This window comes from Sus scrofa, chromosome 9, assembly GCF_000003025.6.
Source record: "Sus scrofa isolate TJ Tabasco breed Duroc chromosome 9, Sscrofa11.1, whole genome shotgun sequence".
Classification (NCBI taxonomy): Eukaryota; Metazoa; Chordata; class Mammalia; order Artiodactyla; family Suidae; genus Sus; species Sus scrofa.
This window is the reverse complement of record NC_010451.4, coordinates 56,778,895-56,799,271: the sequence shown is the minus strand read 5'-3', so window position 1 is coordinate 56,799,271 and position 20,377 is coordinate 56,778,895. Positions and strand designations below refer to the sequence as shown.

Sequence of the window (20,377 nt, the reverse complement as noted above, 5' to 3'; positions counted from 1 at the left end):
TGGGGAGGCCAAGGCGGCCCGCCGCCCCCCGCAACCTCGATGCCTTTCATTTGGCCTCTGCGGCGGCAGAGGCAGCCCGACCTCGAGGGCTAAGCACTGCGCCAAGCAGGGGCGGGCGCGGGAGGCGCGCCAGAACCGCCGCAGCGCCGGACCACCCCCACCTCCCCGCGCCCCGCGCCCCTGGCTCGGACCCGCAGGCCGCACTCGCTTGGCGGGCGCAGGAGAAAGGGTTCAGGCGCTCGCCCGGTCCCCACCTCAATGTAGCCGGCCAGCGCCGCAGCGGGAGCCGACAGCCCGAGCAGCAATAAGAGGAGGAATTTGCCCGTGGCAGCTGCGGCCGCGGTCCGGGTGGCCGCCATCCCTCGCCGGGTCCCACTTGCGGTCGGCTCTCAAAAATCGCACCCTCGACGTTCGAAGCTCTCCCTACCGCGACCCTGAAGCAACTGAAGCCAGTTCGCCGCCGCCCCGGGGGTTTTACACCAACCGGAACTGACTTCACAAACCCACGCCCTCCATTTCCGAAGCCCAATGCTGGCCCGCAGAACCGCCCCAAGACCCCGCCCCTTGTTCAGCCCAGACCCAATCAGGGGACGGAAAAGCCCGCACCCCGCCGCCCCTGCCGCGCACCCCCACAAGGCCCCGCCCCTCGGCCGCTGACGCCCCGCCCCAGCCTAGACCCTACAGCCCCCGGAGCGCGGGGGTGTGCGCGGGTGGGTGGAAGGGAGGCCGAGGTTCGGTTCCAGTCGGGGGCGCGCCTCGGGCTCCAGCGTCGCGGCACAGTTATCCGTCCGCACTGCGCCCGTGTCTTCGCCTGCTGCCGCCTGATAAGGGCACGCCCCGCTCCCCCGCCCCTGCGGGGTATTTTCCAGATTCCTTTGGGTACCGCCCTCTTTTTGGTTCTGAAAATCTTTTATTAAAAACAGGATTTTAAAAACCAGGATGAATTGTTCCGAGGCCAGGCAAGGTTGCTGAAGGCCCTCCTCTTGGGCTGAGGAAGGGCTGCCATGAGGCAGCTTTCCTCCGCTTCGACCCTGAGCAGGGCGCGCCCCTTTCCAGCGCGAGGAGCCGACTTCGCCCTTTTGTCGCTCCTTGAAGGGCTCCGCCCCCGCAGTGTTTCCAGGCTTTTGACCTCTGTTCCTTAGGCCTCACCCTTACCCTTCCTTCCCAGGGGCGACTCGAACCTAGGATGGCGTCCTCCTACTGCAGACCAGCTGGGCAAGGACCTCAAAGCCCAAGGTCGCCTTCCTCGTGTGTTTTAGGAAAAAAGCATTTTTCTTTCTTCAGTCTAAGATGACTAGCAAGAGACCTGCTTCCCTCTGCCTTTTTGCTCCACTGCTTTTCCACTTCAGGAAACATTCAGCTGCTCTGGTCCTCAGCTGCCAAGGCCTGGCCAGGGCTGGGGCGCCTCTGGCTTTGTTTCCTTTCAATAGCCTCGTGATTTATGGACCACCCCCTGCAGAGTCCTTGCTAGTTTCCAAATAAATAGAGACCAGAGTCTCTAAAAAGGAAGAGGCAGTGTCCACAGAGCACACGGTGAGGAGAACGCTGCATTTTCCAGCCTCTGCGTGGCATGCCCGTTCTTGTGATTGAACAGCTCTATCTACCCCGCTGCCCAAAAGCAGCCCGCACCTTTCCACTACAGAGCGTTCCCATGCCTGCACTGTCCTCGCTCCAACATTTACCCGTTGAAAACATTTTCATCTTCCTGTGCTCGCTTGGAGGTAGCCATCTGTTTCTGAATCCCCAGAGTGCTGTTCCCCATTATGGCACTTGTTCCCCTGGTTATTTCCATAGCCCTTGTGCCACTGACAAGATATGGATATATGTCATACTGCAGGTTATCTCACCCTCCATACCCCATCACACATTTGTGAAGCATCACTGAAACCACTTCTGTGGCACTGGTCCTAGTTCAGCTGCTGCTTTGGACTGAATTGTGTCGTCCCCAGCATTCACCTATGTTGCAGCCCTGGCCCCCAGTAGGTTGGTAGTCAGAGATGGGGCCTTTGGGAGGTAATTAGGATTAGATGACGTCTTGAGGGTAAGGGCCCTCAAAGGGGATTAGTGCTCTTATAATAAGAGACCAGAGAGTTTGCTTTCTTTCCCCACCCCCATCCCACCCCCACCCCATGTGAGGACATAGTGAGATCAGGAAAAGTGTCCTCAGCATGGGACACCAGGTTGGCCAGCACCACGCTGTAGGACTTGCCAGCCTCCAGAACCAAGAAAGAAATTTCTGTTGTTTAAGGCACCCAGTCTGTTGTACTGGATTATGGCAGCCGGAACTGACTAGTGCAGCTGAGTCACTATGGGTAAGCCTTCATCATTTGAATTGTCTTTCCTTCCTTAACAAGCGTGAATATTAAAAACCTGTCTTATAAGAGTTTCTGTTGTGGCTCGGTGGGTTAAGAACCCAACTAGTGTCCATGAGGATGTGGGTTGGATCCGTGGCCTTGTTCAGTGAGTTAAGAAACTGACATGGCCATAAGCTGAGGTGAAGTTCACAGATGAGGCTCAGATCCGGCGTTGCTGTGGCTGTGATGTAGGACAGCAGCTGCAGCTCCAACTCAACCCCTGGCCCAGAAACTTCCATATGCCGCAGGTGCAGTCCTCAAAAAAAAAAAAAAAAAAAAGCCTGTCTTCACCAATTTGTGTGATGCAATGAAAAATGAATGTATGATACTAAAAAGCATGAAGTGTAAGTTTCTGTGAAAATATGCATGGAAGCAGTATCAAGTGTCTGTGAGAGTCCTACTTTTGTTGTGGATCCTTGTATGAGTCCTCCAGACTGTCTGGTACCTTTTGTTTCCTTCCCCACAAAATCTGAGACTTGAAGACAGGAACATCTAAATGTCTATGAATCTAAATGCAAAGAGGAAAGCAAGTGAAATTCCCTGGTTCAGAGCAGTGGCCTCAATATTCATGCTTTTGGGGACTGTGTATATTCAAGGCTGAGCTCTAATATGGGAAAGGATAAGGAAATATAGACAAATGACTTAGGAGTTTTTCTTTTCTTCTCTTTTCTTTGTCTTTTGTCTTTTTAGGGGCACCCAAGGCCTCTGGAGGTTTCCAGGCTAGGGATCTAATCCACACCACAGCCACAGCAATGCCAGATCCTTAACCCACAGAACGAGGCCAGGGATTAAACCCACAACCTCATGGTTCTCAGTCAGATTCATTTCCGCTGCACAAAAACTTCATTTAGGAGTCTTTCTATCTAAAGTTATTTCAGTTCTAACAGGAGTTTACTTGCATTTTGGGGGTCACTGGTGGATCATTAATAAAAGTTTGTTGCTCTTTTCATCACTGTTCTTGATTTTTTTTTTTTTTTCTTTTTAGGGCTGAGCCTGAGCATATAGTTGTTCCCAGGCTAGGGGTTGAATCGGAGCTGCAGCTGCTGGCCTACGCCACAGCCACAGCAACAACAGATCTGAGCCTCATTTGTGACTTAAACTGCAGTTTGCAGCAACTGAGCAAGGCCAGGGATCAAACTGTCATCCTCACAGAGACTATGTCGGGTTCTTAACCTGCTGAGCCACAAAGGGAATTCCTCAACGTGCTTGACTTTAAAATGTTCCTCTCGGAGATCCCATGTGGCACATTGGGTTGAGAATCTGGCATTGACAGTGCAGTGACTCAGCTTGCTGCTGTGGCTTGAGTTCCATTCCTGGCTTGGGAACTTCCATGTGCCATGGGCTTGGCCAAAAAAGAAATAGTCTCTTTTTATTGACACAGGAGCATACCTAGTCTTGTAATTCTCAAACAATAATTTTTCATCCCAAATATGCTTATGTCAGTGACCAAAATATTACCCTTTGTGCAAAAAAGTTAAACGGCCTAAAATAATCTCCTTTTTCTCTTCTCTCTCTCTCTCTCTCTCTTTTTTTGCATTTTAGGGCCACACTCACGGCATATGGAAGTTCCCAGGCAGCTAGGGGTCTAATCAGAGCTACAGCTGTGGGCCTATACCACATCCACAGCAATGTGGGATCCGAGCCGTGTCTGCAACCTACACCACAGCTCATGGCAATGCCAGATCCTCAACCCACTGAGTGAGGCCAGGGATGGAACCCCAAACCTCATGGTTGCTAGTTGGATTCGTTTCTGTTGTGCCACGATGGGAACTCCTTTCCTCTCTTCTTAAGAATGAGGCTTTCAGGTGTTCCCCTTGTGACTCAGCAGGTTACAAATCTGACTAGTATCCATGAGGATGGTGTTGCTGTAAGCTGTGGTGTAGGTTGCAGACACAGCTGGGATCTGGCATTGCTGTGACTGTGGCAAAGGCTGGCAGCTGCAGCTAAGATTTGACCCCTAGCCTGGGAACTTCCTTCCATACGCTGTGAGTGCAGCCCTAAAAAGCAAAAAAAAAAAAAAAAAAAAAAAAAAAAAAAAAAAAAATTTCAGTTTTTCTCCTAAAAGAGTTATCTTTCAAGTACACTTACAATGTGTACATTTCATTGTTAGGGGAAAAAAGTAATTTATGTCCCTAAATGTATCTTTATATGAGCAGCATCTACTCATCCATTTGACACTTATTCATCCAACACCTAGCAGGTGAAGTAAATCCAGTAGTGTTCCTAAATCAAGATTTTTAACTTGTGGGTTTTTTGGAGGTTTGTTTGTTTGTTTGTTTGCTTCTGCTTTTGCTTTTTAGGGCTGCAGGTGTGGCATTTGGAAGTTCCCAGGCTAGGGGCTGAATCAGAGCTACAGCTGCCAGCCTACGCTACAGCTGCAGCAACATCAGGTCAGAGCCACGTCTGCAACCTACATTGCAGCTCACAGCAACACCTGATCCGCAACCCACTGATCGAAGCCAGGGATCAAACCTGCATCCTCATGTATACTTGTTGGATTCATTTCAGCTGTGCCACAATGGGAACGCCAAGAACTTTTGTAAAAAATTCTGAGCTCCTACCTCAGAAATTTTGAACCATTACGGCTAAGGTGACATAAGGGATTCCATATATAGATCGATCGATCGATCGATCTATCTATCTATCTATCTATTTAAAGCTCTCCGGGGAATTCTAATCCACTAATACTTTTAAGAGCTTGATTCTTGAATATCATAGACTAGTAAAACAAAATTTCAAAAAATGGAGTAGCATTTAAAACTACCAGTGTTTTAGTTTTCCAACTAATACATTAAACTGACACAAATGTGTATTATTATGATTCTTTTGTTTTCTAGTAGAGTTCATGGAGCTGCTCTTTTGGGGTGGAGAGTTTTGTTGTTGTTGCTACTGCTGTTTGTCATTGATAAGAAGCCCCTGGGGAAGGGGAGAACCTGATAACCTAACAGAATTTTTAGATTTGTAAGATGCGTATTATCCTCATTTTGCCAATGAGGAAACCAAGGCTCAGAGAGGTTAAATAACTTACCCGCAAATGAAACCAATATCCAGCAGAGAAGGAAACTGAGTCTTGGTTTGTGTAACTCAAGAGACTGAAGGTCTTCCCACTCACATCTTTTTAACTTAACTCCCTACCAGCTATCATAAAACATTAGTCTACTAAGTCCTTCAGTGGATACATGGACAATGTATCAATGGCTGGCCATTCTTTTTGCTTGCATTTTAATGGAGCTTTGTGATATTCTGTAAAATCATACTTCTATTAATAAATAGAAAAGCCAAAATGTGACTCAAGAGGAATTAGAAAATTTCCTAGCTGGCCCATATTCTTCCTTTGCTTAGAAGGCTTCTCTGTTCCCTCTGCCACTGATGTTGAACAGGTGGAATAACTTCTCAGAGGTACACTCTGCAAACAACAGGTTTAACTTTACAGGATTTTCACCTTTGCCCCATGAGTAGGTAAGTCAGATTTAAATATTTTATAAAGCCTTTCTTATACCTCCTACTGGTCTAAAGTTTTCAAAACAAGTCAAAAAGACAAAAATAGTACAGGGCACCCAAATTCAGTAATGCCAGAGCAGGGTCTAGACCTAAGAAAGAATCTGGCCCTAGAGTAGTCACGTAAACATCTTTTGTTTTCAAAGATAATATTGATTTAACTGATTACCATCTGGGTATGTAGGTGTGGCTGAAATTCAGTGCTTGAAAAATAATTTTAAACACACTACACATATGCTACATTTTGTTTTGTTGCTAAACTGGTTACAGGCTTGAAGCAAACGAGTTCTGTAAGGTTTAAAACTTACACAATCTTGGGTGTCCTCGTAAAGACAAACGTTAAGATTTTGTAGTGTACTGCTGGCCCCTCGAAGGAGACTGGGGCCAAAGAGAGGTCCTGTAGTTTGATTAGCTTCATTAGCTCTCCAGAAAACCTGTCTCTGGCTGCACATCACTTTCGGAGAAGTTATTGCCTGTGGCCCTGTCTGTTTATCTTCGTTCATTTGTTGTTGTCCCTGAGTCTTCCTTTGAAAGGAGTCATCTCATCCCTTGTACTTGGGCTGTTCTGTCTCTATGCCATGGCTATTTTGTCAGCTGCCCATAATGATGCCACATTTTTTTTCTTTTTTTAGTGTTCTTGTTTGGTTCTTTGAGTGATTTCCTCTGCCTTCAGTGAAGAAAATATATAATGATGATAACAACCTCAGTGCTGGGAAGTGCTTGCACTAAAAATTCTTATTGTTGGTGATTTCTTCATGGTGCTTGTTTTCAGAAAGGCGGATGTGAAATTACTCAGCTTTAGAAGCCCCAAATCAAAGTTTGAATATATTTGGGTTATGTTCCTACCCTGTACAAAAGTCCTTTCTGTAATAGCCATAATGGAAGGAAGGATGCAGGAGCTCACATTTTTATGATTAGAAATTTTGTCTTTTTGTCTTTTTTTTTTTTGGTCTTTTTGCCTTTTTGCCTTTTCAAAGGCCACTCCCACGGCATATGGAGGTTCCCAGGCTAGGGGTCGAATCCGAGCTGTAGCTGCTGGCCTACGCCAGAGCCACAGCAACGCGGGATCCGAGCCTCATCTGCAACCTACACCACAGCTCACGGCAATGCCAGATCCTTAACCCACTGAGCAAGGCCAGGGATAAAACCCACAACCTCATGGTTCCTAGTCAGATTCGTTAACCACTGAGCCACAAGGGAACTCCAATCAACTATACTTTAATAAAAAAAAAAATAGGCTTTCCCACTGTAGCTTAGCAGGTTAAGAACTGGACAGTGTCTATGAGGATAAGGGTTCAATCCCTGGCCTCCATCAGTAGGTTAAAGATCCAGCATTGCTGCAAGCTGTGGAGTAGGTCACAGATGTGGCTCGAATATGGGGTTGCTGGGGTTTTGACATAGACCTCAGCTGTCTCCAAATTGACCCCTAGCCCAGGAACTTTCATATGCCACAGCTAGGCCCTAAAAAAAAAAAAAAAAAAAAATCATTTGGCGGGTATTTATTTAGAACCTTCTGCATGCTATTTCCTTTCCTTGGGATATAAACTGACATAAGGTATGCTTCTTGTTCTCAATTTGCTTAATAAATAAAGGCTATTTGTTCCACGGCAGAAACTGTGATGATAACAGGGAAAACTTCCCAAAGAAGATGCTTTAACTGAGTTAAAAAAGGTAAGAGTCACCTGGACAAAGAAGACAGCTGTGGCATTAGTCTGGGCATAGACAGGGAAGCATGAAATGTCATGACACCACATGGGAGCAACAGAGAGAAGCAGGTTTGTGAGAAATAAGGGTGCTTACTGAAGATTTTGATCTTTATCTTGACAGATATGAGGAACCACTAAATGATGGTCAGATTTGCATTTTAGGAAGATCACTGTCAGCAGGAAGACAGATTGGGGATTCATCGGACCAGGAGACTATTGAAATCACCCAGAGAAGACACAACGAAGGCAGAAGAAGTAGAAATGCAGAGGAGAGCAACACAGGGGTCAGAAAGTGCCCCATTCAGTGACTTGTGGGACGCAGAAGCAGTGCACACTGGGGAAAAGGCAGGGCCTAATAGTAGATAGCAAGTGGTTAGAGCGGGGACTTTAGACTCAGATGAATTTTAAGATTCAAATCCCTGCTCTACAGTTTCTGGTTGTATGACCTTAAATGGTTTCATTTCATCAAAGCTCAGAATTCTCTTTGCAAAATAGAATAATATCATCTTTTTAGCAAGGATCTGACAAGGACTAAATGGAATAATGGATAAAGTGCTTACGTGTTTAGCCCAATGCATAGCACATAATAAGTGCTCCGTACAAGACAGTAGGTAATTGTGGATGGCTGTTTATGGTGGTGGTAATCTTGCTAGCGCAATTCAGCAAAATAGAGAATTCAGGAGGAGGAGTGAGTTTAGGGGAAGAGATAATGATATTACTATAGTTGTTCATATTCATATAGTGCTTTTCAATTTTCCAATGTCTTTTGTATCCATTATCTCATTTCATGTTCAAAAGAACCTTGCAAGTTTCATTTATTTCATTTCAAGGACTCCATCCTAGGAAAATAATCCAAAATGAAAATAGGAGTTCCCTTTGTGGCTCAGCAGATTAAGAACCCAACTGATATCCATGAGGATGCAGGTTCGATCCCTGGCTTCCTCAGTGGGTTAAGGAACCCAGTTGTGCTACAAGGTGCACTGTGGTTCACAGATACGGCTCAGATCCTATGTTGCTGCGGCTGTGGCATAGGCAGGCAGCTGCAGCTCCAATTCGAACCTTAGCCTGGGAACTTCCACATGCCACAGGTGTGACCATAAAGAAGAAAAAAAAAAACACAAAACATATAAAAAAAAGTCTCTTTAGAAGTTCACGTTGTGGCTCAGTGGTAACGAACCCAACTGGTATCCATGAGGACACTTGTTTGATCCCTGGCCACTCAAAGGTTCTGTGAGCTATGGTGTAGGTCACAGATGCAGGTTGCATCCTGCCTTGCTGTGGCTGTGGTGTAGGCTGGCAGCTGCAGCTCTAATTCCACCCCTAGCTTGGGAACTTCCACAAGCCACAGGTGCAGCCCTTAAAAAAAAAAAAAAAAAAAAAAAGGAACAGAAAAAGAAATTATGGAAAAATACTTAAGCGATATGGTAAATTTTTTGAAAGCAGAGAATGGAAAGTTGTATATATAGAATAATTTCAGGAGCTCCTGTTGCGGCTCAGTGGGTTAAGAATCCGACACAGTGTCTGTGAGCACGTGGGTTCAATCTTTGGCCTCCATCAGTGGGTTAGGGATCTGGCATTGCCTCAGGCTGTGGCATAGGCCAGCAACTGCAGGTCCAATTTGACTCCTAGCCCAGGAACTTCCATATGCTGCAGGTGTGGCTGAGAAAAGAAAAAAAATAAAAAGAATAATTCTATTTAAAAATTTTTTTCTTCTCTCTCTCTCTCTTTTTTTTTTTTTTTTTGTCTTTTTTAGGGCTGCACCCATAGCATATGGAAGTTCCCAGGCTAGGGGTCAACTCAGAGCTGTAGCTGCTGGCCTACGCCACAGCCAAAGCAACACCAGATCCAAGCCATGTCTGAGATCTACCTCACAACTCATGGCAACGCTGGATCATTAACGCACTGGGCGAGGCCAGGGATCGAACCTGCGTCCTCATGGATACTAGTCGGGTTCATTACTGATGAGCCACAATAGGAACTCCAAAAAAAAGAATAATTTCAATTACATAGTTAAAATAGCCTGGAAGAAAATTTTTTTTTCTAGAGAGTGGGATTATAAATGATTTTAAGATTCTTCTTAATATATTTCTGTGTTTTTCACATTTTTTTATATTGGATGTATGTTACTTTTACAAAGAAGGGAGGCATGATGCCTTTCTTTTTTGTTTTCCTTTGTCTTATTAACATGCCTTGTTAAGTATATAAATTAGCCATTATTATCTTCTCCGTTTCATAATACTAACACATCTATCAATAATAATAACTATAACTAACACTTACATAGCACTCACTACATGCCAGGTATTGTCTGAAGCATCCTAATAAATATGAAGTTTAGATATGAGCTTAGAATTTATTAGAATTATCTCCTTTTTATGTTTTTGTGTTTATGTTTATAATAGAAATGTCTCCTCAGTATGGCTTAAACAAAAAAATAGCATTTACCGGCTTATGGAACTGGGAAAATCCAGAGGTGAAAATGCAAAGATGGGGCATGATTGCAATCAGGGCTGCAGCTCATATCTCTGAGCTGGTCCTCCTCATCTGCTCCTCATCTGGCATCTTCTTGGTCCTCCTCATCTGGCAGCTTCAGACACAGGCTAACACCAAGGCATCTTGACAGTTTTGCATTCTGTCCTATGTCTGCGCAGGAAATCGTCCAGCAGAAAATACAGCTTCTGCCCCAGCCTTCCCGACAAGAGTCCTGAGAGTCTCTGGTCAAACAACTGAGGTCACCCACCCTTCCTGCATGAATACCTGGATTGGAGGTGGAGATAAGAGCGGTAAAATAAAACGTGCTGAGTATCTTAAGTCGACCAGGACCTCACAGAGTTGGGGGGGGGAGTGGAGGAGGGGTGACAACTGAATGAAAATCAAATAGGAAGGAAGAATTGGGGAGAATTAGGCAATAGACAATGTCCATTACTTTATTTCTCAACCTTCAGTTTGGTTTGGCTCTTACTGCCAAGTTAGCTACAAATTTCATCTTTTCCTCCTTGCCAGCTGGCCCCCCTAGGATCCTTATTTTGGTTCTCTAGTTGTTATTTGGTGCATCATTAAACAGATGTTGATTAAGGAGTTATGAAACCTCTCAGCTTTAAATTACCTGAAAAACCTTTGAGTTGAAGGTAAGCTGTAGAACAAGCTAATAGGCCGTATTCTTTTCTTTGGCTTCTGTTGACAACGTTTGCCTGTTGTTTCAACTGTCAGAGAGTGAGCCCAGCTAGCTTTTCAGGTGGAGCCTCACAAGGTAAGAGGGGCTTGGTGGGACTTCAAGGGCTATTTCTGTTTTTTGTTGTTTTGTTCTGTTTGGGTTTTTTGGGGGTTTTTTTGTTGTTTTTTTTTGGCAAGAGGTGGTGTTGTTGTTGTTATTGTTGTTGTTTGGGGCCAGCTTGCAGCATGTGGAAGTTCCTGGGCTAGGGATTGAACCTGTGCCATAGCAGTGACTCAGGCCACAGCAGGGACAATACCAATCCTTAACCCACTGTGCCAGGCTAAGAGTCAAACCTGCATCCCAGCGCTCCAGAGACACTGCCAATGCCACTGTGCCACACCATAAACTCCACTACAATCAATTTTGGAGCATTTTCATTACACTAAAAAGAATCACTGTACTCATTTGTGGTCAGTCCCCATTTCCCCCACCCTCCTCCTCCCATCTTTAGGAAAGCACTAGTTTACTTTCTGGATCTATAGATTTGCCTTCTTTAGACCCTTCATATAGATGGAATCATAAAATATGTGGTCTTTTACGACTGGCTTTCCTTCTCTAAGCATCCTGTCTTCAAGCTTCAGCAAACCAGGTTGCTGCAATATCAGTGCTTCTTTTCCTGCCAGTGCCTGATAATATTCTATTACATGGATAGATCACATTTCATTCATTCATTCATCAGTTGATGGATACTTGTTTCCACTTTGGGACTATTATAAATAATAATTTTATGGATATTTGTGTACAAATTTTAGTGTGGACCTATATTTTTTTTTCTCTTGGGTGTATATTTAAATGTAGAATTTCTGGGTCACATGATAGTCCACTGTTTTGCAGGTCAGAAATCCCATCTTATCAGAACCCTCAAAGTACAATCATAAGGTAACCAAACTCAAAAGAAATCACCATGCAGAACTAGAAGACAATACATCAACCAACAATGGGGTTACTGCTTTTAGGAGAGGAGAATACTTATACTAGCTATTTAGGGAACATCCTTTCCAGTATCAAGGTATATGAGAAGTTGAAAATTATTTATTTAGTTTTTAATTTAGTCTAACAACTCTCCAAGGCTTAGAGAGACTAGATAATTTGTTCCAGTTTACATAGAAAATAGATGGAAACGAGGATGTGAACTCAGGTCTGCCTCTTTCCAAAATTGTCTCTCCTAAGTACTAGATCAGATGCATAACGCTAAAATGCCACCAAATATTTTACTGTTTTGTTGGAAATGAGTTGTTTCCAATGTTTTCACTCACAACATTCTTCCTTCCACAAATGGCTGCTTGATAATAAATATGTGCTAACTCTCAGTAGTTTTATTCTCAAAAGGTGATCTGGTATCCAAATTCTGGAGGTGCCTTCATGTAGCTCTCTCTATTAACTTTTTTTTTTTATTGTCTTTTGTCTTTTTAGGGCCACACCCGCAGCATATGGAGGTTCCCAGGCTAGGGGTCCAATCAGAGCTGCAGCTGCCAGCCTACACCACAGCCACAGCGATGCCAGATCAGAGCTGTGTCAGTGACCTACACCACAGCTCATGGCAACACCAGATCCTTAACCCACTGAGCAAAGCCAGGGATCAAACCCGCAACCTCATGGATACTAGTCAGGTTCGTCAACCACTGAGCCACGTCGGAAACTCCTCTACTAACTTTTTATAGGTTGTTCCTGATCCCATTTTCTGGCACATCTCCTCAAAAGCACAGTCAGCAGGATTCAAAACAGCTCCTGGATGCCTGCCCTACAGGGACTTTTGATGATGTCTGTACTATTTTGAGATAAAAAGGGTTGTGCATCCAGCAGTCCAGAAACACAGTCTAAATCAGCTTTTAAATCCCTCATGCCATTTTACAGGATGGAGGCTGCTGAAGGCTTGAGTTGTTTCCAGATCTACTGTAGTAGATCTCCAGGTCTTCTCCCTTTTGGGCGGATGGGTTGCAGACAAGACAAAGTGCCCTGTGATGACTCACTCCACCATCACCGCTTCAGCTGTTGCTCAGCCTGAGATTTATAGAACTTTTGCAAAAACCAGGGTTGCGCCACCTGTCCTTTGCTGATAGTCACACAGTAAATTACATTGCCATGGTAAAATGGTATGAAATAAAGACTCACCTTGAGAGGTTTTGTTAAATTTGTTAGATGTGGCAATGGTGTTGGGGTCATGTGAGAAAAAAATTTTTTCCTTTGAGATGCAAATGGAAAAAAAAATCTAAGGGTGAAGCTGAAGAAGAAGAGCTTGTCCCTAAATGAAGAGCCTGTGAGAAGTGAACCACATTGAATATTTGGTACAACTAGGGAGTTCCCTTCTTGGCTCAGTGGTTATTGAACCCGACTAGGATCCGTGAAGTTGTGGGATTGATCTCAGGATTTTCTTTTTTCTTTTTTGGCCTTGCCTGAGGTATTCAGAAGTTCTGGAGCTGGGGTTAGATTCCGTGCCACAGCTGTAACCAGAGCCACAGCAATGACAACGTCAGATCCTTAACCTGCTGAGCCACAAGGGAACACCTTAAGATTCGTAACTTTCAGTCAGATCCTTAACCTGCTGAGCCACAAGGGAACACCTTAAGATTCGTAACTTTCAGCAAAGCTAAAGAATGGCTTTCTCATTTTTCATCATACTATTTTGCTTTTTTTTTTTTTTTTGTCTTTTCTAGGGCCCCACCTAATTGGAGCTGTAGCCCCCAGCCTATGCCAGAGCCACAGCAACGCGAGATCCAAGCCTCATCTACGACCTACACCATAGCTCACGGCAACCCGAGCGAGGCCAGGGATCGAACCTGCAACCTCATGGTTCCTGGTCAGATTTGTTAACCACTGAGCCATGACTTTGTTCTTTAAAAAAAATTTGGGGTGTTCAGTTCTGCATTCTGCTGTTTTCTATCAGTCAGCTATATGTCGATTCTAATCTGAGTTCAGAAGTGTGTAACAAAAATCAAAGTCAGCTCTTTGATCATCATCTACTTTATGTGTTTCCGGGACCTCCTAGTTCCTCAAACTGCTCACCCGCTTTTGTGACATTCCTTTGAAGAAATGCAAAGGCTTTTTTTTTGGGGGGGTGTGGGGGGTACTTTTTTAGGGCCACACTTTTGGCACAAGGAATTTCCCAGGCTGGGGTAGGGTTCGAATCAGAGCTGCAGCTGCCAGCCACAGCCACAGTAACCCAGGATCCAAGCCGCATCTGTGACCTCCACCACAGCTTATGGCAAGGCCGGATCTTTAACCCACTGAGCAAGGCCAGGGATGGAACTGCATCCTCGTGGATACTAGTAGGGTTCATTACCACTGAGCCACAACAGGAACTCCTGATTTTTGTGTGTGTGTGTGTGTGTGTTTTGCTATTTCTTTGGGCCGCACCCGTAGCATATGGAGGTTCCCAGGCTAGGGGTCTAATCGGAGCTGTAGCCACCGGCCTGTGCCAGAGCCACAGCAACTCAGGATCCGAGCTGCGTCTTCGACCTACACCACAGCTCGTGGCAACGCCGGATCGTCAACCCACTGAGCAAGGCCAGGGACCGAACCAGCAACCTCATGGTTCCTAGTCGGATTCGTTAACCACTGAGCCACGATGGGAACTCCTCCTGATGTTTTTTAAAAAGTCAATTTTACTGCTGCTTGAGAAATTCTGGCACAAGGAGATTTGGGAGTAAGGAAAGAAAAGAAAAAAAAAAAAAGTAAGAGAAAATCATGGTGAGACAATTAGTTAAAGGGAAGTTTGAAGATTGTTTGTGGCCTTCCATTATTTAAGTTCAGTTCTTATCAAAAAGGAATGCAGTGCCATTTGGTTTGTGTATGCTTAGTAAATACCTCAAAATTTTCTCAGAGTAAGTGGCTATATCTCCTTATTACTAGGTCACTTTGAATCACCGAGTATTAACCAAAGTTAAAGAAAACTGGAGATTCTTAAGCAGTTACTGATGCCTGAAACCCTCACAGCCTCTAGTTACCAAATTCCTGAGCCAAAGATGTTCTATATTTGTGTGGCAACTATATTTTCTAAAGGTAAGGCATATGATCAGATAATGAGATGAAATATTTTAAATCAGAACAGTTAGTCATCATACACACTTGACAGCTAAAATAATATTTTCCAGTTCTACCACTTGTTCATAATTGCTTTCATTGTGGTGTGTGGGGCAGACTTGACCTTAATCAAACCCTTCCAGGAGTTCCCGTCGTGGCTCAGTGGTTAACAAATCTGACTAGGAACCGTGAGGTTGAAGGTTCGATTCCTGGCTTGGCTCACCGGGTTAAGGATCCGGTGTTGCCGTGAGCTGTGGTGTAGGTTACAGGTGCATCTCAGATCCCACGTTGCTGTGGCTGTGGTGTAGGCTAGCGGCTTCAGCTCTGATTTGACTCCTAGCCTGGGACCCTCCATATGCCGCAGGTGTGGCCCTAGAAAAGACAAAAACAAAAACCAAAAAAAAACATCCTTTCACTAAGATAAGAAACCAGGGAGTTCCCGTCATGGCGCAGGGGTTAATGAATCTGCCTAGGAACCATGAGCTTGAGGGTTCGATCCCTGGCCTTGCTCAGTGGGTTAAGGACCCAGTGTTGCCGTGAGCTGTGGTGTAGGCTGCAGACGCAGCTCAGATCCTTCGTTGCTGTGGCTCTGGCTAGCGTAGGCTGGTGGCTACAGCTCCAATTAGACCCCTAGCCTGGGAACCTCCATATGCCACAGGAGTGGCCCTGGAAAAGGCAAAAAGACAAAAAAAAAAAAAAAAAAAAAAAAAAGAAAGAAAGAAACCAAAACAAAGTACATGTATTAAAATGGAAAAAAAATGTGCAAGGGAAGTAGTCAAATAACTGGAAATAAATCATGGTGCTTGGATATTTAATATTCTTCAGCGTTGTTAGGTCTTTTTTTTTTTTTTTTCGGCTGAGTCTGAGGCATGTAGAAGTTCCAGGGCCAGAGAGTGAACCTGAGCCACATCAGTGACAGTGCCATGCCCCACCTGCTGTACCACCAAGGGAACTCCAAGGTCATTATTTTTAATAAACTTCATTTTTTTAGCACAGTTGTTGTGCCATTTTTAAAAATTGGCTTACAATTTTGGCAGATCTGATTTGCAAGAACAAAAGAGGGAAAGACAATCTTGCTATATGCATCACTGGGAAGATTATTCTTAGAGTACTGTGCACAATTTTGGTTTCCCTAATTTAAGAAAGATGTGCACAATTTGGGAATAGTCCCCCCAAATCAACCAAAACATTCAGAGGCTAGAAAAGAAGCCATATGGAATTTATCTTCCAGATACACTCACATAAATGGAAAATAATAAAAGTTCAAGTGAATTCACTACAACATTGTTTGTAATGACAAAAGATTGGAATCCACCTAAAAGTTCATCCTTATGAGACTGGTTAGATGAATTATAGCTCAACTATAGAATAAAAATTTATTGTAGCTGTAAAAAAGATTGAGGAAACTCTTTATGGTGTGTTAGGGAAATATCTCCAAGATATATTGTTAAGTGAAACAAGCAACGCACAGAACAATGTGGGGAGTATGCTATTATCATGTTAAAAAGTAAAAGAATATGTATATCTGTTTGCATATGCATAAAAATAATCCCTGAAAGTACACAAGATATCAGTGGCAGTAATTGCTTACCACGGGTAGGTAGGAATTGGATGGGAGATGGAGGAGTTAAAAGACTTTTTTTTTGTCTTTTTAGGGCCACACCCACAGCATATGGAGGTTCACAGGCTAAGAGTCTAATCGGAGCTACAGCTGCTGGCCTATACCACAGCCACAGCAACGCCGGAGCCTTAACTGAGCAAGGCCAGGGATTGAACCTGTGTCCTCATGGATACTAGTCAGATTCGTTTCTGCTGAGCCATGACAGGAACTCTGAGACTTTTTATATCTTTTAATTTTTTTGTTTGTTTTGGCTACATCTTTAGCACATGGAAATTCCCAGGTTAGAGGTTGAATCGGAGCTGCAGCTGATGGCCTGTGCTACAGCCACAGCAATGCAGGATCCGAGTGGCATCTGCAACCGATCCTGAAGCTTGCAGCAATGCTGGATCCTTAATCCACTGAGCGAGGCCAGGGATCAAACCCACATCCTCGTGGAAACTATGTCAGGTTCTTAACCTGCTGAGCCATGATAGGAACTCCAGTCTTTTGCTTTTTGATTCTTAACAAATGCATTACTTATTGAAAAACTAAATAGATAACTTCAAATGAACGGCAGAAAAAAACAAAATGAAGAATGATGAAAGGATGGAGTTCCCATCGTGGCTCAGTGGTTAACGAATCTGATTAGGAACCATGAGGTTGTGGGTTCGATCCCTGGCCTTGCTCAGTGGGTTAGGGATCCGGCATTGCCATGAGCTGTGGTGTAGGTTGCAGACACGGCTCGGATCCTGAGTTGCTGTGGCTGTGGTGTAGGCTGGCAGCTACAGCTCCAATTAGACCCCTAGCCTGGGAACTTCCATATGCCTCGGGAATGGCCCAAGAAATCGCAAAAAAGACAAAAAAAAAAAAAAAAAAAGAATGGTGAAAGGTGATGTTCCCTGATGCTCAGCAGGTTAAGGGTCTGGCGCTATCACTTCTGTGGCACATGTTTATTCCCTGGCCCAGGAACTTCTGCATGCCATGGGGGCAGCCAAAAAAAAAAAAAAAAAAAAAGATGAGACGGATGAGGATTTAAATTTTGTCTGCATTTTCAAAGAACCCTGAGTAGGGCATCTTATCTGAGTATCTCCATAAGCAGTGTAAATTACCACATGTTAACTCAATTGCAAAGACAAACAATGAATGAATTGATTGTGCCAGAATGTAGTTCACTCTTGATTCAAAGACATGGCCCTAATTCACAGAAGAGAAGATTGAATTAGTAACTGATTTTTTTTTCCCCCAAATGACAAAGAATTAGTCAATGAAAGAATAATACGATTCACTCTTCTCTGAACCTCATCATGTTTGTAAAACACATTTTAGTTTGCAAACTGCTTTCACATATGTTATTTCATTGGAGCCATCTTTACAAAAACATTATGGCATATACAAGACAGAAAAATCTATTTCTGATTTTACAAATGAGAAATGGAAATACAGAGAAGTGAACATTTTCTTGTGGTCTCAACCAACATAACAGGATATTTGAAACTTGGACTGGCTTGAAAAATGAGGGACAGATGATGACCAATTGTTTGCTGTGTCACTGGACCCCTTAGAAGTAGTTAGAGATTTAAAACTCTCCTATTTCTGCTTTTTGCCCAGAGATTTCTCAGTTTAAAAGTTTTCTTTGTTCTGACTCAGAATTTCGCAGAATTTTTGACTCATTTTGTTTCTTCATAGGAAAAAACCTAGAAACTCTTCTTATCCTCCATCCATTCAATCTTAAATTTTAGTGACAGAATCACGGAAGAAGGAGTTCCTGTCATGACTCAGTGGCAACAAACCCAACTAGGATCCATGAGGATGGTGTTCAATCCCTGGCTTCACTCAGTGGATTAAGGGTCTGGGGTTGCCATGTGCTCTGGTGTATTTTGCAGATGTGGCTCAGATCTGGCATTGCTGTGGCTGTGGTATAGGCCTGTAGCTGTAGCTATGATTTGACCCCTAGCCTGGGAACCTCCATATGCCAGCAGGTACGGCCCTAAAAAAGCACGCACGCACACACACACACACACACACACACACAGAATCATGGAAGAGAGCTTATTAGAGGGCAGATTCCTGATACCTCTCTCAGCAGATTCTGAAATTGGGTCTTAGATGGAGCCTGGGAATTGATGTTTTGTTGGGAGCATATGACCATACTTAGATGGGTGTCTTGAGCATTACGTGCTCAACAAGAAGTGAGATTATTTGTAACACGGTACTTTGGCTGATTAAAATCAAAGAGGCTTCTCAGAGTCTCTTTCTAAGCTCATTATTGTTACAGCTAAGAGGGCAAGGTGAGGAGCTGGGAGTGATGATTAGCCTCTAGAGAATTGAAGAGAAGCCAGCGGGGACAACCCATGGTGCTAATATTTGTCCAGCATTCCGGGGAAGAGTCACAAGATTAAATTAAAACTCATCAGATGCATTCCCTTTTTATCTAAAACTCTCAATGTATGAGATTGAACTCCTCTTGGAGAGTCTGAATGAGCTGCCTATTGGCTTCCCAGGAGAATTTTGAGTGTTGACCATGTCTGTAAAACCTAAGTGGTTTGAGATTTGGTTACCTTAGTGACTGCCTCTCTCCCTCTGCAGTGCTGCAGCAATTTGAGATCTGGTGAGGCACATCTCTTCTAGGTCCCAAATTCCTTCTAGAGAAGAGGGACCTGGCAGTAACAGAGGCCTCAACATGGAGGACCCTTATTTGTATAAGCTCTTCCCTATTCCAACCCTGCGGAAGCTTCTAATTTGATGTCCTTCAGAATCTATACCAACAGTTATCTTTCTTTAGCTGACCTCTCCATGAGAGAGTAGTTTGTGAAAGCTGCTTTAAAATTATTTAAAATGGGAGTTCCCGGAGTTCCCGTCGTGGCGCAGTGGTTAACGAATCCGACTAGGAACCATGAGGTTGCGGGTTCGGTACCTGCCCTTGCTCAGCGGGTTGACGATCTGGCGTTGCCGTGAGCTGTGGTGTAGGTTGCAGACGCGGCTCGGATCCCGCGTTGCTGTGGCTCTGGCGTAGGCTGGTGGCTACAGCTCCGATTCAGCCCCTAGCCTGGGAACCTCCATATGCCGCGGAAGCAGCCCAAGAGATAGCAGCAACAACAACAACAAAAAGACAAAAAAAAAAAAAAAAAAGAAAAAAAAAAAGAAAAAAAAAAATAAAATGGGAGTTCCCAAGTTCCCGTCATGGCTCAGCGGTAATGAACCCGACTAGTATCCATGAGGATGCAGGTTCGATCCCTGCCCTCGCTCCGTGGGTTAAGCATCCAGCGTGGCCGTGAGCTGTGGTGTAGGTTGCAGACAAGGCTCAGATCTGATGTGTGGTTGTGGCATAGGCTGGAGGCTACAGCTCCAATTCAACCCCTAGCCTGGGAACTTCCATATGCCTTGGGCGCGGCCCTAAAAAGACAAAAAAGAAAAAGAAAAAAATGGGAGTTCCTGTTGTGGCTCAGTGGGTTAAGAAGCCAACTAGTATCCATGAAGATGTGGGTTTGATCCCTGGCCTCACTTAGTGGGTTAAAGACCCTGCCCTGCACTGACGCAAGCTTCAGCATAGGTCACAGGTACAGCTCAGACCCTGTGTTGCTGTGGCTGTGGTGTAGGCTGGCAGCGACAGCTCTGATTCAACCCTTAGCCTAAGAACTTCAATGTGCCACAGGTGCTGCCCTAAAAAGATAAAAAAAAAAAAAATTTTAATGGCTTAATGCCTAAAGAGCACATTTGTCATTGGCTGAAGGCTTTTATAGTTTTACATAACTTTCTGAGTATTTTTAACTTTGTACTCATGCCCCAAGGCAATTATTAAAGAGGATGTACTTTTACTAATTGAAATAATAAATACTTTATAGGTGTGCTAATAAAATGTGGTGATTTAAGGATTAAATGTTATATAACGTCATTCTAGAAGAGCCATAGAACACACTTCTGTAAAAGCAAAATGGAGAAGTACAGAGAGAAAAAAACTCCAATGAAAAGTTAAATAATGGCACAG

At 44.1% G+C, this 20,377-nt stretch overlaps 1 protein-coding gene across 4 annotated transcripts in view; it reads right to left on the bottom strand.

Moving 5' to 3' along the window:
* The window catches only part of APLP2 (amyloid beta precursor like protein 2), a 73,069-nt gene extending 72,578 nt beyond the window's left edge, over positions 1-491 (bottom strand). For 3 of the 4 annotated variants that reach the window (XM_021063157.1, XM_021063159.1, XM_021063160.1), the window contains exon 1: positions 255-454. In XM_021063157.1, coding sequence (XP_020918816.1) covers positions 255-359 — 105 coding nt within the window. In that variant the 5' untranslated portion in view covers positions 360-454. Of the gene's footprint in view, positions 1-254 lie in introns of all 4 variants that reach the window. The other variant, XM_021063158.1, reaches the window with a different exon arrangement.